Source organism: Bos mutus, chromosome 27 (genome assembly GCF_027580195.1).
Source record: "Bos mutus isolate GX-2022 chromosome 27, NWIPB_WYAK_1.1, whole genome shotgun sequence".
NCBI lineage: Eukaryota > Metazoa > Chordata > Mammalia > Artiodactyla > Bovidae > Bos > Bos mutus.
In genome coordinates this window covers 11,466,630-11,492,753 of record NC_091643.1, presented here as the reverse complement: position 1 = coordinate 11,492,753, position 26,124 = coordinate 11,466,630, and the positions used below count along the sequence as shown (strand labels likewise).

The following is a 26,124-nucleotide window of genomic DNA, read 5'->3' as shown; positions in this document are numbered from 1 at the left end:
GAACATCCATCTTCAGAGAGGCTAACACAGAGGAAGCTTCTGCAGTTGATGTCGCAGCAGCAGGGCCAGTTCTCAGGCCAACTAGAAAAAGATGGATGCTGGCCTTTGACTCCACCCACCTCCCTGCTTTGTTTGCGGGTCCTCCTCTTCCACACAGCCAGCTCCACCTCTGTTAATGGGAGTCCTGGCCTGACCCTTAAAGCCAACCAAACTGAAACGTGGGAGTCAGGAGCAGAGAAAGCTTTACTGCAAGGCCATGCAAGGAGATGAGGTGGCTCACGGCCTTCAGGAGTCTCAAGCTCCCTGAAGGGTTTCAGCAAAGCGTTATTAAGGGCAGATGAGAGGGTTGAGGGCCTCAGGGTGCACGTTTCTCTGACGGGCTGATGGTGTCGTGGGAATTCATGTTAGTGGTTGACCTCGGGCTTCAGGAGACATGGGACCACGTACTCAAGGTCGTCTAGTCCTTCCTCCGTTTGCTGCTGCTTGTTGGGGGGATGGGGTTCACATCTTCAAAACAACTCAGGAAATTTTCATCAGATACTATTATCTGGGTACCTCAGAGGGGAGCTCAAGCAGAGGATACAGGGAGGGGGGTGGGGGCGGGGAGGCTTTGTCTGCGGAAGGCCCCATAAGGTCCTGTTCACTTACACTTCCAGCTTGTGGCCTGGCTCTCTGTTAATTGCAACAAAGACCTTCCTGGAACAGGGCTCACTCCTGGCTTTTGACGGGCAGGGGTGGGCAGGGTCATGGATCCTTAGGAAAGTCTGATGAGAAGCGTGGATTCATGTCCCGGGTAAATCACGTGTGCGTGCACACACCCTCATTTCTCCTGTGCCTCCAGGGCTCACTGACCCCTGGAAGCTGGTTCAGAGGCTCCAGCTTTGAGCCTGCTATGATTCTGGGTGGGTGAGTGCCTCTTCCCCGGGTCCAGATGCTGCCTCGTGGGGCAGGGTCTCCCTGGGCAGCACCGAGGCTCCAAGGCCTTTGGCTGCTGCTGCTGCTGCTGCTGTTGCTGGAGGGGCCCCAGCTCTACTTCCGGCTCAGGGGAGCCAGGGCGGGGCGGGCTCGCAGTGCCCCGGTGCCCCATGGCTTTGCAGCTCCTGTGGTCTGTGCAGGATCTGATAAGAGCGAGTTCCTGAGCGTCTGTTGGGCTGGGGGGCAGGGGGCGGCCTCGCCTGTGTCACTCTGTGGGTGACCTGTGCTCCGTCCCTGCCTCACCTCCCCTGCCCCCCGACCTCTCCCTGCCTCCTCACCTAGGACCCACCGGTCAACCACTGCTGTGCAGCGACTTACTTGTGGCCAGAGTCAGCCCATCCACTGCGCCACTTCTTCAAGAGCCTTTCTGCTCCTTCACCACGTGTGAAGGAGCTGCATGGGCTGGCCTAGTCAGCAGCAGGTGGTGTGGTGGGGGCAGTGGTGCTATCCCTCCCAGGAGGTGGGGGTCCTGCCCCCCATCACTGGGATCTGGGGGGAGGCCAGAGCTATACTCCTCCAGAGTGAGTGAGACCCCCCTCTCAGCCCCCACCTTGGCCTTTCTTTCTGAGGGCATAGCAGCCAATAGATGGGACTTGCTTTGTTGTTGTTGTTGTTGTTTTTGGCCACACCAAGGCATGTGGAATCGTAGTTCTCCAACCAGGGATCAAACCCATGCCCCCTGTATTGGAAGCCTGGAGTCTTAACCACTGGACCACCAGGGAAGTCCCTGTATTTTCTTCGTCATTCCAGGACTGTAAGAAGGAGTGTAGTTGCCTCCCCTCTGGCTTTGCCACTCTTGGGGCTGATCAGAGATGTTGAGGGTCTTACCCTTGCTAAACAACCCATTAGGGTTGACCTAGAAGTAGCGTCCTGTTAATTCAGCAAGAGCTGCTTGGCCAGGTAATCCTTCTGTGGTCACCACGAAGCAGATTACAGGTGTGCAGGCGTGTAATCACACATACTCCCAACTGAACACTGGATAAACATGTAAAAGCAAATGGAAAGCCAAGTGATCTCTTTGAAAGCTTTGACTTCTGGTAATGAGCGCGTTTTCCTCGGATGGGCTGGTAATGAGCTGTGGTCAGAGTGGACCGTTTGTCTCCGAGCCAGGGTGAAAGTGTGAGGAAGGCATGGAGGGCCAAGGTAGTTCTGCGAGGGTCAGGGTCATACAGGAACCAAGGGCGGGGCGCACAGGAGCTCTGAGCTTGAGGACCTGCAAGAACACGGGTGCTGAGGGAAGAAGCCCGTGCGTCACCGACAGATCAGAACATCAGATGCAAACAGGAGGGAAACACACAGTGTGGCTCAGGTTGAACTCTGGGGTCTGCATCCCAGGAGAACAAGATGGCACGGGGGCCAGGGCTTGTTCGCAGGGCTCTGGCGCACAGATGCTAAATAGGCAAGGGGATTTTCATTCTCTTTGAAGGCAGATATGCGGGCTCACCTTTGTCTAAATCTTCATCATCTGGGAGATGATTTAAAGACTTTCTTAGGCTCTCTAGCGTACACCTCACATCATGGTAAACATCAGAATGACTCCACTTCCCTCATTGACTGTAATTGTTTGGCTGTGAGATATTTGAAAGGATTTTCATCATTTTCCTTTTTGAAATGATTTGACTGTGAGTAACTCAATTTATGATTGGCTTTAATTTCTCAGCTATCGTCTTGCACATCCGGGATTCTCGTGAACCAAGAAAATCAAAGCTGCTGATTATTTTTGAATGTTGTGCGGTTTTTGTGAATGTTTAATTAGAATGTGAATGAAGTTGGCTTAATGCGACATCTTGTAGGCATGTTGATGAGGTTGGTGTAACGTCATATAGACATTCAGTTGAATAGTTATTACTATTGAGTGTGCCATATTCATTTTATGTGTTGGAGGCCAGGTCTCATACATGTTTTGGGGCCCGGAGAAGCTCACAAGGCCCTTAGCATTTTGTCCGTCATGCCAAGCATGAAAAGTGAAAGTTAGTCACACAGTCATGTCCAACTCTTTATGATCCCATGGACCGTAGCCCACCAGGCTCCTCCGTCCATGGGATTCTCCAGGCAAGAGTACTGGAGTGGGTTGCCATTTCCTTCTCCAGGGGATCTTCCCAACCCAGGGATCAATCCTGGGTCTCCTGCATTGCAGGCAGATTCTTTACCATCTGAGTACTAGGGAAGCCCCTCATGCCCAGCATAGCATGGCTTGTATTGGTACATGGAGTGGGTGTAAACAGCCTCTCCTTGGTTGAGCAGCTTCTGCATGGTAAGGTGGGTTAAGTGCTTCACCTGCGCTGTCACATTTAATCCTCTCCATGGCCCTGTGAGAGCATGATTTATTATTACTGTTTGATGGACTAGGAAATGGTGAGACAGCTGGGACACCTGGGATGGGGGCCCTGGTGCTCTGGCACCAAAGCCCAGGCTGTGCCGCCTGTCCTTCCTTTGATCTTTTATAGGCTGCCGCCTCGGTTCCCATCTTGAGTGTTCTGGGCAGTATTAATTTGGGTTGTTGAGAAATCTGGGCCAGGTCTGTAGAAAGAACTTAGAGCCAAGAGGGAGAATTCAGTCACCCTGGTGTGTCAGCTTGGTGTGTCAGTCACAATCAGATCCTGAGCCACTGTGAGCCATGATGAGACCTTAATTTTTTTTTTTTTTAATGTTGGGTCTTTCCCTCTTGTTTTTATTTTATTTTATTTGCCTGCACTTGGGTCCTTTAGTTGTGGCAGGGCAGGATTTTTTCCAGGTGGCTCAGTAGTCAAGAATCCACCTGCCAATGCAGGAGACACAGGAGACATGGGATCGATCCCTGGGTTGGGAAGATCCCCTGGAAGAGGAAATGGCAACCCACTCCAGTATTCTTGTCTGGGAAATCTCATGGACAGAGGAGCCTGGCGGGCTACAGTCCAAGGGGTCGAAAAGAGTCGGACACGACTGGGCACACGCACACTATAGGAACTCTCAGTTGTGAGTTCATTTGGGATCTAGTTCCCCGACTAGGGGTGGAACCTGGGTCCCATGCATTAGGAGTGCAGGGTCTTAGCTACTGGATCACCAGGGAAGTCCTAAAACCTTAATTTTGACTCCAAAGTTTTCTTTAGCTCTTGGCTTCTAAAGAGCTTCCTGTTAAAGCTAGAACCACTCCAGGACCCCCTGGGCGAGAGCAAGTTGGACAATGCCCCAGAAATGTGGGAATGGTGTACATGAGTGGATGATAGCCATATGTGAATATTGGTTCCCAGCCTCGGTCCTGGGGGAAGGGGCTGTCCCCTTAGAAATCCCAGGACCAGTGGTGGAGGCCTGCTCCAGGGAGGTTCAGCCTTCATCAAGGGCAGTCATCTAATTCCATATGATGGAATATGCTTTCCTTTCCTTGTTCAGTGTATTTGAACTCAAATGAGACAGGCTCACAACAGTCACAGAATCAGAACATACATGTGGGGCAGGCTTGAAAAGGCAGGATGACACAGCAGGAGGTAGAAAAAGTCCCGCTTTCTTATGCCCTTGCCTTCAATCTGGGATGTGCCCTGATCCCGTCAGCTGCTCTCTGGGCAGGTGGGAAGTGCTTATTTTCATGGTGAAGCAGTCAGGGTAAAGATAAGGGAAATTGATCTGTGTGTCTCAGTGCAGTGAGTGACCCACCTTTCTGTGGGCTCTGTTTGAAATCTGGGTATTTGTGACAATTCCACCTCTGATTCACAGAACTGTTTAGGGGAGGAGGTTTGGTGGTTGGGAGAGGAGTAGGGTCTCACTAATGTGAAAGGTACATATATTTGTGGTCCAAAGAGAATTTTCTCAGCACTTAGTGGCTTGTGAGCATTTTTGAAGATTCAACACAGACATCAAGATAGCGGTTATCTCTGAGGGGTGGGGCTGGGATTCTATCTACCAGAGAGGGGCACAGAGGGCTTCTAAGAAATAGGATCGATAGTGGGTGATTTCTTAATCTGGATGATGAGTGCAAGGTTTCCACTCAGCCATTAGTTTTTAAAATGCTCTCATATGTTTTTGTATACTCTTCTTTTTGTATCGAGTCCCCTAATGTATAAAGTTTTGAAGGAAAAAACAACACAGCTTTACAACACTGTTGGAAACACACTCACGTTTCTTTTCTTTTTTCATCTGATTTAGGTGAGCATAGCCACCCCAAAGCAGAAACCCAAAACTCCGTTTTGCTTCGGTAAGTCCTGAGCAGAGGATGGGTTTTCTGAACACTCCTCCAGCAGCTTCCTCTTTTGCGTGGAGACGGTCCTGTGATCGATCACATGTGACTTGTACCGTGTGTGTGTGAGGGACCGCTGTCCCAGCCATATCCCTGGGTGTCACATGATCTTCCTTTCCCTGGTCTCCCTGCGAAGATTGTTAATAACATAAGATGGAGGCACAGGCACCCATGATGTCTCAGTTCTCCTGGCTCTCTGCAGGGCAGGGTGCCAGGTATCTACCGGAAGTCTTAAGGAACCTTTAACTCAGAGCAGAGGAATGGTACAGAGACTTGAGGGAACTAGGGAATGTTCTACTGAAAGTCTTACTGCCAATGAATGATGGCTGGGGGTGCCCCAGGAAGCAGAGCCGCTCAGTGGATGCAGGTCACTGAAGCATCAGTATTTAACTGGCTTCTACTGCCTTGTCGGTGCTGTACTAAGTGCTATGAGCAGAAGCTAACAAATAGCTTCTGTTTTATGTCTGGGGTGTAAGCGCCGCGAAGGCAGGGATGCTCCCCGGCTTTGTCACTGGTATATCCCCAGCACTTAGCGTGTGCTTCCTGGCACAAAGCGGTTGCTCAGTAAATATTCTCTGAAGGAATGAGGGGATGAACTCACCCGATGCTCACCTCCTCCAGTTCTAGCTTATTTTTGCCAGGAGAGTAACATGGTCATTTAAGCTGTCCTCTTTTCCCACTCAGGTTGGTTCAAACTTCTTTGCACACTTTCTCCCACTTCCTTCAACTATCATTGCCAAGCTCAAAAATCGGACTCTCAGATTTTGTGGTCAGCAGATCTAAAAAAAAAAAAAAAAAAAAGAAGAAGAAGAAGAACCCAGAAGTAAATTGTTGACCTCATAGAGTGCTGGGGAAGGACCAGGTTGAAAATGGGGTCTCAAAGTCACAGACTTGAACCCAGGCAACCTTAGTTCCATGTCTCAACCACAGACAAGACCCCTAACCCGGGTCAGTTCAGCTAGTGGAAACCAGGAGCATGGGGGCCAAGCTTGCATGTGTATTATCATGACTGTCCAGCGTTCAGCACCTTGGAAAAGCTGTCCAGGCGTGTGTCTGGTGGATGGTGAATGAGCCGCCTTTCTGCACAGCAGCACACCAAGGCCATTAGTGTTGTCTTGTGGCCAATGGAGTAATAATCCACATTTTTTTTTGAGATTGAGAGTGCTCTGCTTCCCAGATACTCCCAGGTGACTTTGCACCATGCGGAACATCTTGGTCTCTTTGGCAGGAATCCTCTGCCCTGCTACACCAAACATCTTAGTTCTGGTGTGTGTGTTCTGACCTGGATTCTTCTCTCTTCGTCCCATACCTTTTGCAGTCATCAACGCCCTCTCGCAGAGGTATTTTCTTCAAGCCAACGACCAGAAAGATCTGAAGGACTGGGTGGAAGCCTTGAACCAAGCCAGCAAAATCACCGTACGTATGATCCTTCTCCTTTCCGGTGAGAGTCTTTCTGCAGTTGGCACGTTTCGGGTGGGGAGTGGCCCGGATGGTGACGGGGACTTTCTCAGGACCCGTTCCGGACCGGTTCCCCTACTTCTTCGTACACCTTGGCCAACTAGCCGCAAGTTGAGCTGAGAGCCTGAGTCTGAATCAGGTTCGAGGGGAAGTTTATGGGGTGTCCCCGCTGTGCTTCCTGGGAGGGCTCCCAGGCGGTCGTGGTTTGGGTCATTCTGGGATGCTGATTCAGAATGTGGTGGGATTGGAAAATGGAGTGCTGACTCTGAGAAACAGATTAGAGGAAACTCACATGAGGGGGGAAGTCGGAACTTTTTCCTGGCTTGGGGGAGACTCTTCTGACTTTAAGAGGCCACCTGGGGACCAGTCCAGGCCGTCCACTGACCTGTCCTGGGAAATCCTAACATTTATAAGCACCAGTTTGCTGGCTGTTCTATGAGGACTCTTGTTTTCCTTGACTTGGCTAACGAAGAACTCCTTTCTTCTTCCTTAGAAATACAGAAAAAGAAAGGGAGGTGGGTTGGAATAAGGAGAAGGGAAAACTGTTTCAGGGAAAAAAACTAGACCTTTAACCAATAATATAGGCCAACTTCTGGCATGTAAGCCACACTTTGCTGAAAAGCTTGATTTTCTGATATCTTCAGAAGTGCTAGCATTCTAGTGACTTCCAGTAAAAATCAGTATGTGCTGGGGAAGATTATTCTCCCCAGTACCTCAGGGTTCCCGTGAATAATTTCATAGAAGAAACCTGTACACTTATCCAGCACTTGTGATGCTGCCTCTGAGCAGAGTACAATTCAGTCATCGATGTGGTTTTGCTTGTTGGCTCATTTTTCTGATAAACCTTGGTAAGGCAGTGAAAAGAGAGGGGAATGGTGGGGGTCTGTGAAGGGGGGTAACTGCTAACTCAGGCACGTCTGCTACCCACACGCTGTGTGTGTCTGCAGAATGCTGACTTTATTAAAGGTTTTCTTTGTTCATGTTGGAGTCTTCACCCTTCTGGGTCTTCCACACTGTGGGGAGTTTCTTTCAGTGTCTAATATTTTCTTCTCATTCAGTGTTCTCTCTCTCTCTTTTTTTTTTTTAAGTTTTTTTTGTTTTTTTTTTTTGATGTGGATGATTTTTAAAAGTCTTTATTGAATTTGTTATAGTATTGCTCCTGTTTTATGTTTTGGTTCTTTGGCTGCAAGGCATGTGGGATCTTAGCTTGGGAAGCTAAGATCCAGTCGTACCCCCTGCATTGGAAGGTGAGGTCTTAAGCACTGAACCACCAGGGAAGACCCCAGGGTGTCCTCTCTTGGACCTGCCTGCTGAACTGGACTACACAGACTGGGAGGCAGCGGGGGGCCTCTTTTTCCTGCTTTTGTGCCTTGAGCGTGGAGTTGCTCCAAGCGGCTAGTTCCACGCCCTCTTTCTGCCTGCTGGGATGGCCCAGCCTCTGCAGGGGCTCCATAACCTCTAGGGTCCCCCTGACTTGCCTCTGCTCTATTTATACCTCTCTTCACTCCTCCTGCCAAAGATCCTGTGGGACAGAAGGAAGAGGAGGGGTACCTGACTTCCTCATTCCGGGCAAATTTCTCTTAGTGCACCTCGTGTGCAAAGTGAAGCATCTTGGGGACAGGGGATGCAGAGATGAAAGACACAGACCCTGTGTCCAGCGGGGCTTTCTCACCGGCCACACTGTTCACCCTTCACATCACTCCTGTGAGGCGGCTGCTTTCACTGCCATTTTTATGATGAGGAAAACGGAAATCAGAATCTTGCCCTAAGTCTGCTAAGTCTCTTCAGTAGTGTCCAACTCTGTGCAACCCCATAGACGGTAGGCAGCCCACCAGGCTCCCCCGTCCCTGGGATTCTCCAGGCAAGAACACTGGAGTGGGTTTCCATTTTCTTCTCCAATGCATGAAAGTGAAAAGTGAAAGTGAAGTCGTTCAGTCGTGTCCTACTCTTCATGACCCCATGGACTGCAGCCTACCAGGCTCCTCCATCCATGGGATTTTCCAGGCAAGAGTTCTGGAGTGGGTTGCCATTGCCCTAAGTCTGGAGTTTGCTAAATGACAGAGCTGAGATTCAAGCCTAGGACCTTCTGACTTCTGAGACCTGGAAGGGTTTATAAAAATATGAAAAACAAGCAGCAGATGTAAAAGAAGTTAGATGACATACCACTTTCACATTCATGGCTTCTTGTTAGCCTCATGAAAACCTCAAGTAGGGAGGGCAGGAGTGATCATCTGGTTTATAAACGAGGCAGTGGAAATGTCTGGAGATCAGAGTGACCCGCCCAGGTTTAGGAGCCAGCAACCAGATCACTGGTCATTGAGTGCTAGGTCACTGAGTCCTTATGATTGAAGATAACGGTCAGCATATGGTATTCAGCCAAAAGTGCAGACGGCAAGGGGGAAAGGGGTGGAGTGAATTGGGAGACTGGGATTGACATGTACACTACCATGTATAAAATAGATAACTAATGAGAACCTACTGTATAGCACAGGGGGCTCTATTCAGTGCCCTGCGGTGACCTAAATAGGGAGGAAATGCAATAAAGAGGAGATATCTGTGTACAGATAGCTGACTCACTTTGCCGTACAGCAGAAACTAACACAACATTGTAAAGCAACCATATACTCCAATAAACATTTTTTAAAAAATAAAGAATTGGGTTTGCTCAGAGTAGTAGTATTCCTGTATTAGCTTCCTAAGGGCTGTTGCAAAAGGTGGATTGCTTAGAGTAACAGAAATGTATTCTCCCACAGTCCTGAGAAGTCTGACATCAGGGTGTCGGCAAGGCCCTCCATGTACCCGTTGAAGGCTCAAGGGGAGAATACTTCCCTGCCCTTTCTAGCCCTCAGAGGCTTCCCTGGTTTGTCCTGCATCCCTCCACTTCTGCCTCTGTCACTGTGGGGCCTGCGTGTCTGTATGGCCCCTCCTCTTAGGAAGACGTGAGTCATTGCACTTAAGTGAAGTGAAGTGAAGTCGCTCAGTTGTGTCCGACTCTTTGTGACCCCATGGACTGTAGCCCACCAGGCTCCTCCATCCATGGAATTTTCTAGGCAAGAGTACTGGAGTGGGTTGCCATTTCCTTCTCCAGGGGATCTTCCCGACCCTTTGTACTTAGGACCCACCCTAAGCCAGCATCAGTTCAGTTCAGTTGCTCAGTCGTGTCCGCCTCTGCGACCCCATGGACTGCAGCACGCCAGGCCTCCCTGTCCATCACCAACTCCCAGAGTTCACTCAAACTCACGTCCATTGAGGTGGTGATGCCATCCAACCATCTCATCCTCTGTTGTCCCCTTCTCCTCCCACTCTCAATCTTTCCCAGCATCAGGGGCTTTTCAAATGAGTCAGCTCATAGGGAGACATTATTCAACTCACTACATTTTTTCGAAAGGGTTAAAAACTGGACAGTGAAATTATAGCATACTTTCCCCTATCACAGTTAGACTATTCCTCATAGTCTTGCCCTGCCTGTGGGAAGAGAGTCCTTGCAAATTTCATTTCCTGTTGCAAATGGAACCCTGTGGATCTCCTCCATCAGGGCACCCTTCACCAGAGAGGGGACGGGATGGTGGAAGAGGGGCCTGTTTCACTGGGATCTTGGGAGACAGACAAGCCAAGAGGATGTCCTTGTTTTCAAGACCTGGTACATGGTTATTGGTGAGTTTGTTCTCTGCAGGCTGATTCACTGTCAGGAAGTGTAAGCTGTTTTGGAGAGCCAGGCAATTGGTCAGAGGGAGCCGATGATGCAGGGGTGTGAGCAGTGATAACCAGCAGTTCTCTGGGTGGGCTGACGGGTCGAGAGGCAACACGACAACCAAGCTGCCAGGGGTCCTTTCCCGGCCGTCGTGAACTCTGAAAGGCTACTCCCCTCCTCCTTAGCTGGGTTTCAGGAATTCATTGGTAGTGGTTTTTAGCAGTGGCGATGACTTTTAACGAGCTTTTGTTTACCTCATATGTGAAATAGAGAAACAGATGCCTGGCTGGTAAAGTGGCCTGAGATGAGTAGTAATGCAGAAAGAGAGGAGTACTTCCTCCGCCTGGCACTGAGTAGAGGCCCAAAGCAACTGTTGTCTCAGAAGGAAAAGAGAGGGGGTGTTTCTGGCCTCATCTGGAGAGGTGGTGGGCAGAGGTCACCCTTCTTCCTGTCCTCTTTCTGGGGCCCCAGTTTTGATCACGATGGTCTTACTCCTTTGAATTAGATACATAGGGGTGTGGTCCTTCATTCCCATCCTTAGCAGGCAGAGTTAGTTCTCCTATGGCCCTGAGCTGTGAACTCCCCCCACCCCACTTCCTGGCTTACAGTAGTTTTTGAAAATTAATTAGGCTGCTCCAGGTCATGTATTGATGTGAGAGTTGGACTATAAAGAAAGCTGAGCACTGAAAAATTGATGCTTTTGAACTATGGTATTGGAGAGGATGCTTGAGAGTCCCTTGGACTGCAAGGAGATCCAACCAGTCCATCCTAAAGGAGATCAGTCCTGAGTATTCACTGGAAGGACTGATGATGAAGCTGAAACTCCAATACTTTGGCCACCTGATGCGAAGAACTGACTCATTGGAAAAGACTCTGGTGCTGGGAAAGATTGAAGGCAGGAGGAGAAGGGGACGACAGGATGAGATGGTTGGATGGCATCACCGACTCAATGGACATGAATTTTAGTAAACTCTGGGAGTTGGTGATGGACAGGGAGGCCTGACATGCTTCAGTCCATGGGATCGCAAAGAGTTGGACATGACTGAGCGACTGAACTGACTGGGATCTTAGTTGCAGCATGTGGGATCTAGTTTCCTGACCAGGAATCGAATCCAGGCCCCCTGTATTGGGAGTGTGGAATCTTAGTCACTGGAGCACCAGGGAAGTCTTGCAATAGTGTTTTTGTTTTTCTTTTTTAAACTTTTTTTTTTTTTTTTTACAGTTTTTAAAGGTTACTTTCCATTTAAATGATTACAAAGTATTGGCTATATTTCCCATGTTGTATAATATATCCTTGAGCTGTGAGCTCTTGAAAGATCTGGATTCTTAGGTCTTTCTAGCTTCCAAGGCTGTAGAAGAAGTGAAACAGGATGTTAGGTTTTCTTTTGGGGTCTGCAGTTACTTTCCTGGCAGATTCACATGGGGTCTTGGGGCCTTGTGAAGGACAGGCTTTGTGGTGTGGTGGGGACTGAACCAGCAGAGTTCAGGGACTTGGTCTCTGCTTAGATGTTAATATTCATCATGGCTTTGGGCAAATGATTGGACTGCTCTGGGCCTCTCTGGTGATGAAAGATTTTCCTATAAATGAGAAATGGACAAAGAGGAAGAAAAGTGGCAACATGAATGAGGATAAGTGACCTCGGGTTGGGAAGATGGTCAGGACTGGGACGAACTGAGGAATCTGTTCCCCATCCAAAGATTGAACTGCTGCTTTGCTGGAAAACAAGATTGTTTTGTATGAAATATTTCAGATTTTAATTGCAGGTTGAAAAACATACTGGATAGGACAGACGAGACATGGTCGGGGCAAGCCTGCCTTTGGACCACCAGCAACCTGTGGTCTCAAACGTGCCCTAAAAATTCTGTAACTCTCTGATCAGCTGGAGAGGATCAAAGATAAATCATTTTGCAGGAGGGTGATATTTGTAAGTGCTAGTACCGTTAATAAAAAGTTATTAAACCCCTGTGTCCAGTGGTTAAGAGTCCACCTGCCAATGCAGGAGATACAGGTTTGATCCCTGGTCCTGGAAGATCCCACGTGCCACAGGACAGCTAAGCCAGTGCGTCACAATTACTGAGCCCAAGCGCTGTAGCTTTTGAACCCGCATGTTGCAAATACTGAAGCCCACACACCTAGATCCCAAGCTTTGCAACATGAGAAGCCACCACAATTAGAAGCCCAAGCACCATAAGGAAGCATAGGCCTGGCTCACTGCAACTAGAGAAAGCCTATGCAACAGTGAAGACTCAGAACGGCCGAAAAAATATAAATTAATTAATTTTAAAAAAGTTTACTTAGAATATCTTAATTAAAAACTTTTGTATTTTTATTCATATTTTAAGTGTTTGAATTTATATCCTCTCATCGTTTGATGACCATGATAACTCTATGACTGTGTCACTCATTTAGTGACAGGTCAGAGGTTACACCCCAAGCCCTGGGACATGCTCCCCAAGTCCTGTACCAGATGCCACAGGCGTCTCACCTACTGCCAAGCATCCTTTCTCCCGTCTTTATGTTCCTGGCTCCTTTTCATCCTCCAGGGCACTGTTTGAGCATCTCTTTCCCCTGGAGACCTACACCAACCGTGCCCACAATGCCAACCAGTCCCCTCCAGTAGTTGCCCTGCTGTCAGTCTCAGCTCCTGTTTATTGTCTTCAAGGCACTCACCACAATTTGTAATTATTCTGACTGTTAGTCTTGCTGTATGTTTGCGATCAGTCTCCCTGATCAGCATGGACATGGAGTGTGTCTGTGTTTGCTGGTTTATCTTTGGTCTCTAGCCAGGCAGGGGCTGACTCACTCAGAGTAGGTGCTCAGCGCATTTGTTGAGTAAGTGTGTGGCTGTGTGTGTGTGTGTGGTGGGAGTGGTTTGCTGAATTCCTCATATCCAGGTTTGGATGGATGGAAGGACATGGGGGGAAGGGGTATCTTACTATAACTTGGCACATTAACTTTCTTCTTCCTCCCCGCCTCCTTGGTCACCTCCCTGCTTTCTCTGGGCTTTCCTCCCCAGTTAACCACACTGTCGTTCTTCCCAGGTACCCAAAGCTGGGAACCTGCCCCTGACGACCGAAGTTCTCAAGAGCTTAGCAACTCCTCTGGCCTTAGAGAAGAAGCCACAGGTGGCCTACAAGACAGAGATCATCGGAGGGGTGGTGGTACACACGCCCATCAACCAGGTGCTGGGGCCTGGGGCTGCCAGGCTGGGGCACGGGGGGTCCGGGGGTGTCCATGGTGTGTCAGTGACATGACAGGAGGGCAGGACCAAGGAGAGGGCAGGGGTGGGGGAGCTCGTATATGTGGGGTGATGGAGAATACAGACAGTGCAGAGACGAGGCCGCTGCATCTGAAGCTCTGTGGCCAGGATGGCTCTGCATCACCCACGAGGACTGGCACCTGTGAAGCCCGTGGGAAGCGGGGCCGAGGGTGGCTGGCAACAAGCTCACTGTGCCTCTGCCTCGTCTGGTTTGCTTTGGCAGCCCTTCCCTTTCTCCTGGGTCTGCCTGCCCTCCCCAGCCTTGCTCTGTGAAAGCACCCTGTACAGTGCCTGCCCAAGGCAAAAGTTTACTTTCTGGTTTATTTCTTATTTGACTGCCCTCGTGGGCCAAGAGGAAGAGGTGACTGGCCAGGGCTGCTGGGGAAGGCAGGTGGGGCCGTGTCAAGAGCAGGGAGGCGCTAACTCTGCCGTCCCCGTTTCCATGTAGAACGGCGGGGATGGGCAGGAAGTGGGTGAGCCCGGCTCCCACGCCATCCTTCGGAGGTCTCAGAGTTACATCCCCACGACCGGCTGCCGAGGTCCCACCGGGCCGCCCCTCATCAAAAGCGGCTACTGTGTGAAGCAAGGGAACGTGGTGAGTGTCCGCGAGGGGAACTGAAGGGGGTTCTGGGGATCCCCGGAGCCAGTGGGTGTGGGCGAGCCCTAGGGGAGGGCAGATTGCTGGGAGGAGGGTGGAGCCGGCCACGCCCACACCGGCCGATTCCTGGAGGGGCTCAAAGGAAATGAGCGCCCTGCTGTCCGCGGTGCTCCCAGGCGTTTCCGCAGAGGAAGAAATCCTTGGCTCCTCACCCCGGTCCCCCAAGCTGGGAGCCTGGCCTTTGCGGTTCCCAGGAGCTTAGGACCAGAATGCACCCCCCGGGACCTCTTCTAACATTCTGCTCTCTACCCTCTATTGCAGCGCAAGAGCTGGAAGCGGCGCTTCTTTGCGCTGGATGACTTTACCATCTGCTACTTCAAGTGTGAGCAGGTTTGTCGTGGCTCTGGGGCCCTCAGGAGACCGAGGGGGCTCACACACAGGTGTGTGTGTGTGTGTGTGTGTGTACGCGCGCATGTGTGTGAACAGAGATGTGGGCACACAGACTCATCTGTGTGCTGGGAGTGTGCGGCATCTTAGCTCCGTCCACCTGGTGTGGGCAGCTTTGCCATGAAATTAAAGTGGCCTTAATGAACTCCCTCCCTGTGTGTGCTGAGACCCGCAGAGCATCTTAGATTTTTTTTTTTTCCTCCTCTTTTGATTGTTTCGGGACCTTGTCTTGTTTGCAGCCTGGTTTCAGCCAGTCATGTCTGATGATAATGGCCGGCTGGTCCCAGCGTGGCCTTGGGCAGACAGCCTCATTCACTCTGTCTCCCCGTTTCCTCCCCCAGGACCGAGAACCACTTCGTACCATATTCCTCAAGGATGTTCTCAAGACCCACGAGTGTCTGGTCAAGTCTGGGTAATTGTCTCTGCTTCTTCTTCTCTGGTCAGAACCCCATATGCCATCTTAGCTCTCCCGTTACTCCCTGTCTGAGGCTCTGTTCCAGAGCCTTCCTTTAAGAGCAGGAGGACTTTGTCTCCCTGACATCTGTGGCTACCTGTCTCCATCCAAGTGGTCACAGCTGCAAGATGGTGCACTGGGCCAACCTGCCCACTTCCCAGCCCTTTACTCTCACTGCTCAGATGAGCCTATGTAACATTGTTCTTATGGAGGAAAAGAAAGAATATGGAACAGAGGAGAGAGAGGTCCTTCTCAGGCGTCGGATGCTCATTGCCCAGGAGGACTGACCCTCGGGGGAGGGGGGCACTGTACCCTTAGTAACTCACTTTTTAGCACATTTGCTCAGAGCCCTGTTTGTACCAGTGCCTCTGACCTGAATTGTTATGCCTTTTCTCTTCTCTTCCTTTTGACAAAATCCTTGATACCTTCTTTAAAAAAAAAAATTTATTTATTTTTGGCCGTGCTGGGTCTTTATTGCTGTGTGGGCTTTTGTCTAGTCATGGCCAGCACGGGCTACTCTGTAGTTGTGGTGCACACACAGGCTTTTCATTCTGGTGGCTTCTGTTGTTGTGGCGCACAGGCTGTAGCACATGCAGGCTTCAGTAATTAGGCTCGTGGGCTCAGTAGTTCTGGTTCCTGGGCTCCAGAGCACAGGCTCAATCGTTACGGCTTAGTTGCTCCATGGCATGTGGGATCTTTCCAGATCAGGGGTTGTCTCCTACATTGGCAGGTGGATTCTTTACCACGGAGCCATCAGGGAGGTCCCCTGTTGTCTTCGTAACATAGGGCTGATTCACGGCAATGCTGTCGGGCAGGAAGAAGAAGTATTTTTTAAGCTGTTCCTCTTTCCTCCAGGAAATGGTTACCTTTCCAGGGCCACGGAGGGCAGAACGAATTTCGGACCTGGGGCCCATTCAATGGCTCTCCCATATCCGGCACCCATACCGGTGCCCTTGGAGCCAAGCTTTAAAGACCCAGGGGCATCTGGGCTCCTGGCGGTCCTCGCTCGGCCCTCCGTCAGCAGTCTGCAGGGGCAGTTCGCTGTATCTCCCTCCCACGGACTGTGCGTGCAGAGCCAGTGTCACCAGGGGAGCTGTTGACAGCAGGCTGACTGTTCTCACATGAAGGCGTGGGAGGGTCTTGCATGAAAGCGAGGTGAGCTGTGGCCCACGGAAGTGGGGACTGTCGTGAGCCTTGCAAACAGCAGTTGCAGAGTTTAGAAGATAAGGAAAGTTCCCACCGACAGATTATCATTTGTGAGAGCAGCTACAGATGGAAGTTCCAGAAGTGTGGCTCCGGAGCTGACCGTGGGTGGAGGAGAGATGGGACTTGTTCCTGACCCTGGAGGCCTATGCAGGTCAACAGGTGGGCTCGGGTGGCTTAGAGAACCCAGATAATGTTGGGTCCTGAGAGCGCTTCACACTTCACCTGAGACGCTGACCGGCAGAGTCAGACTGAACTGTGGGAAAGAGAACTGAGAGACAGGCAGATCCCCGGGGAAGGAAGCTCCCAGACTCTGCAGGTTCCAGGCCTGTGAGACTAGGCTTCTCCCCAGCCCAGTCAAGGGGCTTCTGGGCACCTGGATAGTCAGTTAATGTTTGTTGAATTGAATTGAATTAAAAGGCTTCATAGGAGAAGGAAATGGCAACCCACTCCAGTATACTTGCCTGGAGAATCCCATGGACAGAGGAGCCTGGTGGGCTACAGTCCATGGGGTTGCAAAGAGTCGGACACGACTGAAGCAACAGAGCACAAAAGGCTTCATACAGCCTGAGAAATGAGAAATGGATGCAAAAAGGGTGGGGATTTCCTCCCAGTTTTGCTTTTTCCTCCCCAGCAGTTGATTACATGACTGTATGTACGTGCATGAATAGTTTGAAAGGTTAAACCACTTTAGCCAGAAGGAAGTGCCATCTCCTCTCAGATACTCAGAAAGGGACTACAATAGTTAATGACATGCATTTCAGATGAGCACCGTGTGACTTTCTCGTTGCACCAGATGCCGCGTATAACTTACAACTGATCTTTGTGGTGATAAGCTTGCTAGAGACGGGCTTCTGATTTCCATTGTACAGCTGGAGTGCAAAGGCTCACAAAGTTTTAGACATATGCCTGAAATACCATTTCCCAGTGGAGTCAGGATCAGGCCCTAAGTCTATCTGACCCCCCCACCCCCACCCCATAGCTGTCCCCTCTCCTGGGGGTCTTTAATCTCATGCTTCTCTTTTGCCCACATGCCCCTGTCACTGGCCACACATCTGCCATTTCCTTCGAGGCCCTGATTCCTAAAGCCAGCCCTGTCTGTGATCAGTCCTGTCTTTTCTTTCTTACGTTAAAAAAAAAATTTTGGCCGTGCCGCTCGGCATGTGGGATCTTAGCTCCCGGACCAGGGATGGAATCCATATTCCCTGTACAGGAAGTGCAGTCTTAACCGCTGGACCGCCAGGGATGTCCACCTGCAGTTAGTCCTTTCTTGGAATCATTCTAACTCTTGGCATGTAACACACACTTCAGTGTTTGACTCTATAGTTTTGCTTTTAATGTTCTTTTATAGGGAAGGAGGTAGATCTCCTGCTCCTGTATGTTCCCCCAGAGACTGGACACACCAGGCAGGCGTTTCACCCTGGAAATCATTTTGGCCATTTGGAGGCTTGTGGCTAAGCATCAACTACTTCTAGCCTTCTTCCTTGCAGAAGTCAGAGCCCTCTTACAAACCTCACCCCCAGTTTGAAGCATCTTTAAATGGTCCACACTCTCCTTCCCTTTCTCCTCTTTCGCATCTAGCCCCCTTCTGAGAGCAGGGATTTGGTGACGTGAATATGGTTGCTGTGCGGATGGAGAAAGGCTTTGGAAATGAGAGATTTGGGTCCCTTAGGAGAGGCCTGGTGGTGGAGTAATTAAGAGTGTAGACTCTGGAATCAGACCCAGATTCATATCCTGACTCTACCGTTTACTTACTTCGGTGCCGTGGACCAGTCACAGAACCTCTTTGAGCCCAGGTTTCCCCAGTGGGGAAAGTCTTACTGCCTCATTGAATGGTGGTGAAGATTGGATGAAATAGCGCATCTCAAAACACAAAGACAGGGATTTCCATGTGGTTCAGTGGTTAAGACTCTGCACCACCAATGCAGGGGGCATGAGTTTGATCCTGGTTGGGGAACTAAGGTCCCACATGCCATATGGCTCGGCCAAAAGGTTTTTTAAAAAGCACAAATAACAGATTGGGGGTTAACAGAGGTGGATGGTTGGGGGTAACCAAAATGGGTGGAGGGAGTTGAGTGGTACAAACCTCCAGTTATAAAATAAATAAGTCCTGGGGATGGAGTGTATAGCATGGTGACTGTGGTTAAGGGCACTGTATTTGAAAGTTGCTAAAAGAGTTGATCTTAAAAGTTATCATCTTATCACAAGAAAACAAATTGTAACTATGTAGCGTGGTGAGTGTTGCCTAGACAGTGATCATTTGCTGCTGCTGCTAAGTCGCTTCAGTCGCATCCGACTCTGTGCGACCCCAAAGACGGCAGCCCACCAGGCCCCTCCATCCATGGGATTTTCCAGGCAAGAGTACTGGAGTGGGGTGCCATTGCCTTCTCCGTGATCATTTGCATTATATCCAAATATTGAATCATGTTGTACACCGGAAACAAATTTACTGTTTTTTTTTTATGAATATACTGTTGTATGTCTGTTATCTCTCTATAATACATACAAATAAACATATGTATATAATATATATATTTAATGTAGATATAATGGATATTAACAGCTTGTGTATTTACATGGGTGTGTTTATATCTAGTAAGACTTTCATTACTTGACCCTAAAATAAAACCTCTCAAAACGGTACCTCTCACAAAACACTTGATACATCTTGGCCACTAAAGAAACACAACTGTAGGCCGTGTTGGGGTGTGGTGCATATGAAGCAGGAGGTCTTAGAAGCAAGGAGCTGTGTCTTGTGCGAACTGATGGTGGTGTGTATTGGGGAGGGGGTGTCCATGGGGATGGTTAAACCACTGGAGATCCTCCAGGGAGTGAAGCTGAAGGAAACAGGGCAATGCTTTCTGAGGCAGGGGCTGCAGGAGGAAGGGCCTGTGAACCCCCTTTTTACGGTAGGCGGCACAGGTACCCGTCTTAGCTTGAATCAGGTCCCTGGTGGGTGACCAGCATACCTGATAACGTCTTTCCCTCTCTCTGTCTAGCGATCTGCTGATGAGGGACAACCTGTTTGAAATAATAACCAGCTCCAGGACCTTCTACGTGCAGGTAAAAAGCTCCTCCCCCATCCCGAGAAGTCGGGGACTTTCCTTCTCTGTGGAGCGTGTACTTGCAGGCCTACCTTTCCCTTTGCTTTCTCTTTTATTTTGTTCGAAGTTTCTCGGCGGTAAATTTAGGCCCCTGGTAGTCAGTCAGTCCGGGTCCCATTTCATTCTAAACAGGATGTTTGCCCCAAGCTTCCCAACCATAAAATAATAAGAGTGGCCCGAGCCATCTCTCTGGGGACTGTGAGCTTGTACCAGCTGCTCTCGGCTCCCAGGCGCCAGCTAAGCAGAGAAAAGGAGAACTGGTCAGTGGTTTCACTTCTCCCTTGGAGGGTATTTATAAGCCCCGTCTGTGTGGACGGCGCTGCGTGCGGAAGGACCAAAGCACAGAGGGCCCTGTGCGGGGACCAGGTGCATAGCCAGCTGCACAGAGAAAGCCACTGTGTGGGCGCCGCCGTTCAGCTCTCAGAAGCGTCTCCCCTCCACCCACGGCTTTGGAGTTCTCCCAGCTCCTCCTCAGATCATGGGAGCTGGAAAGGCAGATTTCCAGCCTCTAGCACGGCCTAGACTTTCAAGCCCTAGTCCCCACCCCGGCCCGCCTAGCGGTCAGTCCACAGACGGCATGTCCCCTGACTCCCCCGCCTTGTGATGATGCTGCCTTTCTAGTGCCAAGGCTGCTGTGGGGTGTGTTGGTTGAAATTTGGGGCCTCCCCGCACAACGTTTCTTAGGGCTTCCTGCATGCTCCCCACTAAATGCCCTCCCTTTCACGAGGTCGCCTCTCAGCCATTTCGTGAGCAGCTGTGCCCTCCGAACGGGCCCCCCTGGCTGAGCCCAGCAGACCTGCTGACAGCCGGAGGCATCTGTGGGTTCCATTCATTCAGATGAACACCCGGGAAGAGCCCTGGAAAGTGCTGGGGCCTTCGAGCAGCCTCCGTGCTGTTCGGGGCCAAAGTCTGAGCTGTAGGTACAACAAGAACTTCCAGTTCCTGGATTTGACAGATATCTGTAGATTCTTCTCAGAGTGCAGAGCGTTGCCTCGACCTGGGGACCCAACATTCAACAGAGCAGATCCTGAACCAGAGAGGGAGACAGTCAAGAAAACCAGCAATTAGAACAGTGTGATGAGGTGGGGGTCGGCATGCTGGGGAGGTGAACACAGGTGACCTCTTAGGGCAGTGTAACTATTCCCGGGTGGTGCTAGTGGTAAAGAACACCCATCTGCCAATGAAAGAGACATGAGAGACAGGGGTTCGATCCCTGGGTCAGGAAGATCCCTGGAGGAGGGCATGGAAACCCACTCCAGTATTCTTGCCTGGAGAATCCCCATGGACAGAGGAGCTTGGCAGGCTACAGTCCACAGGGGTCGCAAAGAGTTGGCTGTGACTGAAGCGACTTAGCATGCAGGCAATAGTTCTGTGTGATACTGTAGTGGCAGATGTGTGAAATCGAATTTTACAGCAGAGTATTAACTTTTAATATATGCAAATTAAAAAAATAATTTAGACGGTTGGGTGATCCCAGTATGGCATGCAGAATATGACCAAAGAACCTATGTGTGTTAATTAAGCAACCTCACTCATGGAGGTGGTGGCGGGGGGGTGGGCAGTGGGGGTGGGAAGAAAGTGTGAGAAGGGCTGCCTTTAGAGTAAGTAGTGGTTGCTATGGGAACTCCTAAGAAGGGTACCTCCCTAGTCTCAGGGAATTAAGGGAAGTTCCTGAAGGAAGATGGAGGAAAAGTGGCCCAGAGAGTTGTTCAGTTGCTGTCATGTTTGACTCTCCGTGACCCCATGGACTGCAGCATGCCAGGCTTCCCTGTCCTCCACTATCTCCTGGAGTCTGCTCGAGTTCCATGTCCATTGAGTCGGTGAAGGTATCTAATCATCTCATCCTCTGTCGTCCCCTTCTCCTCCTGCCCTCAATCTTTCCCAGCATCAGAGTCTTTTCTAATGAGTTGGCTGTTCGCATCAGGTGGCCAAAGTATTGGCCCAGGGAGAGGGAACAGCAAGCAGCATATGAAAAAAAAAAAAGCCTAGAGGTGAAAGAGGCTCAGGTGCTGGAAAGCTGATATAGAGGGTCCTTGTTAAAAAGCTGTATTTTATCCTGGAGGTTAGGCCCTTGGAGTTAAGCTGGGGCAGTGACCCAGTCGGATCTGCCTCTTAAAAATCCCATTTGCACAATGGCGTAAGTTTCAGAGCCTTGTTTTCCTCATCTGTAAAGGGGAGATGATAGTCCTTGATCCTGGCCACTTCAACAGGACCCTGGACCCTGGCAATGAATGTCCTGGTTGGTGTGGTATAGTGGCTTGGCAGTGTAGGAGACAGATAAGAAAAGGGTGAGACAGGAGCCAGCAGAGCAGTTGGGAGGCTATTGCCATGGTTTCAGTGCGGGATAAGGAAGCCTGATATCGGATGGGTGAAGAAGAGTGGAAAAATTTGAAGAGTCCTTTTCAGGACTTTAAAGTTGATTGGATGTGGGATGAAGGGAGAGACGGGAGGTGAAGACCCTGAGGCTGGAGCCTCAGGGCGACTGATGGCAGCCGTCACTGCGGAGGACGGACACACGGAAGGAGGGGCTGTCGAGGGCAAAGGGAAGCTTGCTCAGGTGGTTGTGGTTCCTGCAAGATGTCCAAGGTGACCTGTTAGGACAGCCCCAGATGGATGGTGCCTGACATGGTGGTGCTAAGTAAACATATGCCAGGTGAACGATGATGCCAGATGAGAGTCTAGGACAGAGCTTTGGGTGGAGATAGTGCTTGGGAAACATGAACTCAACCAAAAAGTGTTTAGAAGACACTGCATCGTTGGCAAGAGTGTCTGCACATTAACCAGAACCTTATCATGACTTCTGTCCTCCTTTTCCATCTGCTGTCACATTTCTAGGGTAAAAGAACCCTCACATGGCCCTGAATAAATAAATGAGGGACTGGGCAAATCTGGGTATAGCAGCAGACTCAGAAAGGTGGAGAAGAGTAGAGATTAAAACTCTTTAAGAATATGTATTTATTCATTTAAAGACAACCACCGTAAACTCATTTGTGTTATCACAAGCAACATTTCATGAAAAATAACTCTGTTTCTAAAACAGAGAAGCAACAGGAGTAGCATCTTTTTTTTTTTTTTTTTGTATTTTTGCAAATCTCTTTAATGGCTGGCTTATTGGAAGACAGCAGGGTTCTCAGATCTGCTTCTGCATTCAGTCTGTGGCCATATGTTGTTTTGATGGAAGAGTATGAAGAAAATCTGGCCCCGCAGAGACATGTATTTGGAAAAAGGGGATATTTTAATCTCTCTTTCAGATGACTGTGGCCAGTTTTGCCCTTTGAATGGATCATACGTGGCAGGGCTGTATCTGAAGGTGGGATTTGCTCCTGGAGAGAGGGTAGGGGTTATTAGTTGTTGGAAAGGAGGGCTGCAGAGGTTGGGAATAGAATTAAGAAGGGGCTGCCTAAAAATTCTGGGCAGTTGCAACAGAAGTAACCAGTAATATATATTGGAAGTCTCTTATTTTTTATTTTTGACTGTGGCATGAGGATCTTAGGTCCCTGACCAGGGGATTGAACCTGTGCCCCCTGCAGTGGAAACCACTGGCCCACCAAAGGAGGTTCTAGAAGCCTTTTATTGATGACCTGTTAGAATTCAGTGCTTAAAACCATTGCATCTGTTGTGATGCTGATAGCAGATCCTCAATCAAAGCTCATCAGACTGCAATAAAAACCACAGTCTGCAGTGATTCATTTAATACCCTTTGTTCCTCTCGCCTCAAAAACTGCCCTCAAGGACAGAAACCCTACTTTTTCTTTTGAACCAAGCACCAGAAGTGTAGCACACACTTAAGCAGACCCGTAAGAGATGAAGGTATAAGCTTGGCACTTCCCTTCCTGTTCTACTGAGTTTTCAGCCTTTTTTTTCAGTCTCAGTAATTCACCATGGGGTGGGTGGATTTCAGCTCTGGTTTTTACCTCTGGTTCATGAAACTGCCTTTGTGATGTGGTTTTAAGATATTTTTGAGTTTCTGATGAAAGCTAAGCACAGGCTTTTCATAAAAGATAGATTATACGCATATACTGTAATCTTCACATACAGTTTTGGAGGTTTCACTGAATTTCTGTCGCCCGTGGAGTCCAGTTCTTAAAACTACTAATAGAGATTTTAACTGTGAGCTCAATAACATAATATTCTATTTCTTCTCAGGTGGGATCAATATCTGCCTTTCTATTTGAAAAATATTTTAAGCACTAGAATAATGTTTATCCAGAGAAAAGCAATATCTCAAAGGCAAGTTGAAATATAAGACAATTTTACTTTAAATGTCCAAACAAACTATAGACATAGAGAGGAGCATTTATGAATAACATTATTTATAATAGAAATAATGATCAATATCTTTTCAAACAACCCAAGGAATCTGAGAGAGACTTCAAGACATATAGAAATATGTACAGAAATCCTTAGGAAGGCTGAAAAGAATACCACAGAAAACAGGTAGGCAGTGAAGACCTGGTCAGCTTCCCATCTGTAAACCATTGTATGGAGTTGATAAATAAGTATATTAAGAAAAAGTGTGTTATCTTATTTGATCCCAACAGTTTGATCCCTTTAGAATTATATGCAGTTTGAATATGAAGAAAATGAAAAAAAAAGTTGTAGGGGAGAAAGCCACGAAATATATTTATAATATTGGAATTTAAGGCTTCATTTGAGTCCCTCATATAATAATAATAACAACAGTGATAACTAATATGAAGCCCTTTCTGTGTATCAGGCACTTTCAAACTGCTTTGGCTCAATGAGTTCATCTAATTTTTCCTAGTAGTTCTACTTGTGGAACAAGTCAGCTAGCCCTGCTGTACATAAAATGCCTTCTGGAAGAATCTTGGAGACTGTGTCCTGGTTCTCTTTTTGGACTCAGGATGGGTTTCTTTTTCTGGTTGTCCAGTAACTGGGAAAAGTCCCAGGGAAAGAGGGAGCAGGTAGATTTGCTTGAGAACGTCCTTCCACTGGGGCGCCCTTGCTGCCTCTCTTTGGCCCAGCGCGCTGGGGTGTGAAACTGCTCCCCTTGTAAGTGTCCTGCACACATCTAACCAGGGAGGGTTGGTTTGGCGTGACAGGAAGGGGTAGGCGGACAAGTTTGAGGGTTTTAAAAAAATCAGTTGTGTATTACCTTGGTGTGTAATGCAAAGAGAAAGAAACATTTTAGGGGTGGGGAGAATGAGGGGTGTATGTGGAAACTTTTGCAGGGCCAGCCTGTGATTGCACTCACCTGTGCCCAGGCACGCAAGTGCATGCTGGTAATTTGGGGTGACTCTACCCGAGGAAAGAGCAGGGAGACAAAGAGAGGGGAACAAATGTGAGTTTCTGGATGTCAGGCCTTCAGTCTTGGTCCCAACCCTGTGCCCGATACCTGATGCCACGTGCCACACTGGGTAAGGCCTCAGTAAATGTTTGCCAGGATCACTTGAGCCCGACCTGGTGACGCTGGAAGGCACTCAGAATTCCTGGGGCTCCAACCTGCTGTGGATTCTCCTTTCTTCACAGAGCCGCTGCTGCCCCCTTCTGGCGTTGCTCTGTATTTCTCTGGGGGAGTCTTTGGGCTACACTGAGCATTTTGCAGGATCTCAATTCCCCAACCAGGGATTGAACCCTCACCCTCAGCAGTGGAAGTACGGAGTCCTGACCACTGGACCACCAGGGGATTCCCAGGGCAAGAACTTTCCAAGGGCTCAGCAGTGCGGTACGCATTGGTGAGCCAAGTGCTGCAAGTCTAGCAACTGTGGAGGCCTAGGTGGGACTCAGGACAGACCCAGATTGTTTGTATTTTGAGAGAGGCCCTGTTCCTAGAGAAGCTGCCTCTCTGGGAGATTTTGCAGAGGATTTGGTTTCAGTGGGACTGGAGCTGGAAGTGGGATTATTTATTCGGATAGCTATAGTAAAACAGAAAGATGACTGCTTTGGGTATCTGGGGAGTGGAATCAAAACCAGCCCTAAACTCTGGGCTCTGGTTTTCTGAACCTTATTTGACTTTTCTGTAAAACAGGAGGTAGGGCCAGGCCGATCTTGTTCAACAGGGGGTGAGGGACTTCACCTCTAAGCTCTCCCTCTCTCACGACCACTGTCCACTTTATTGATAAGGTGACAGAGACAACTTTGCTGGGGGAAAACAAATATCCTCAGAGGTCTGAAAGCCACTTGGATGATCTCTGAGATCCCCTCCCGTTCCAATGGTGTGGTTTTCTGAACTTTGAATTGAGTTACAGACGTGAAAGCTGAAGTCACAGTGCGTTCGTGGCTCTGTAAGTGCCTTGGGTGTTTTGCAGGCGGACAGTCCGGAAGACATGCACAGCTGGATTAAGGAGATCGGGGCAGCTGTCCAGGCCCTCAAGTGCCACCCCAGGGTAAGTCACTTCCTTCCTGCTCACAGTCACTGTCAGCCTTGCGATGAGTTGTCCCGAGTGGGCGGGTTCTGGTGATGTAGGCAAGCAGCCCGGAGCCCAGATGCAGCAGAAGCTCCAAGCTGTCTTGTTTGTTTTTCTCTTTCCACTGATCTGGGTACAAATTTTTATTTCTGTTCAGTCGTTGGAGGAGGTGAGGTAGAGTTGGATAGAAAACCAGGGCTTCTGATGTGTCCTACACATCTCCCTGCCAGGCAGTCCTTGACACCTGCGGAGTGAATGCTGCCGCTGGACATAGTTGATCTCTGTGGACATGTATCTCTGGGCCTGTGAGGAGGTGATCCTGGGCGGAGGGCCTCTTCCTGGGCCTTTGGGATGAA

General features: G+C 49.3%; 1 protein-coding gene across 3 annotated transcripts in view; it reads left to right on the top strand.

Annotated features, from left to right (window-relative positions):
* Positions 1-26,124, top strand: part of PLEKHA2 (pleckstrin homology domain containing A2) — a 64,482-nt gene that overhangs the window by 34,467 nt on the left and 3,891 nt on the right. For all 3 annotated transcript variants that reach the window (XM_070364391.1, XM_070364392.1, XM_070364393.1), the window contains exons 4-11: positions 5,095-5,143; positions 6,504-6,601; positions 13,377-13,517; positions 14,043-14,189; positions 14,514-14,582; positions 14,981-15,051; positions 19,296-19,359; positions 25,670-25,747. In XM_070364391.1, coding sequence (XP_070220492.1) covers positions 5,095-5,143; positions 6,504-6,601; positions 13,377-13,517; positions 14,043-14,189; positions 14,514-14,582; positions 14,981-15,051; positions 19,296-19,359; positions 25,670-25,747 — 717 coding nt within the window. The remainder of the gene's footprint in view (positions 1-5,094; positions 5,144-6,503; positions 6,602-13,376; positions 13,518-14,042; positions 14,190-14,513; positions 14,583-14,980; positions 15,052-19,295; positions 19,360-25,669; positions 25,748-26,124) is intronic.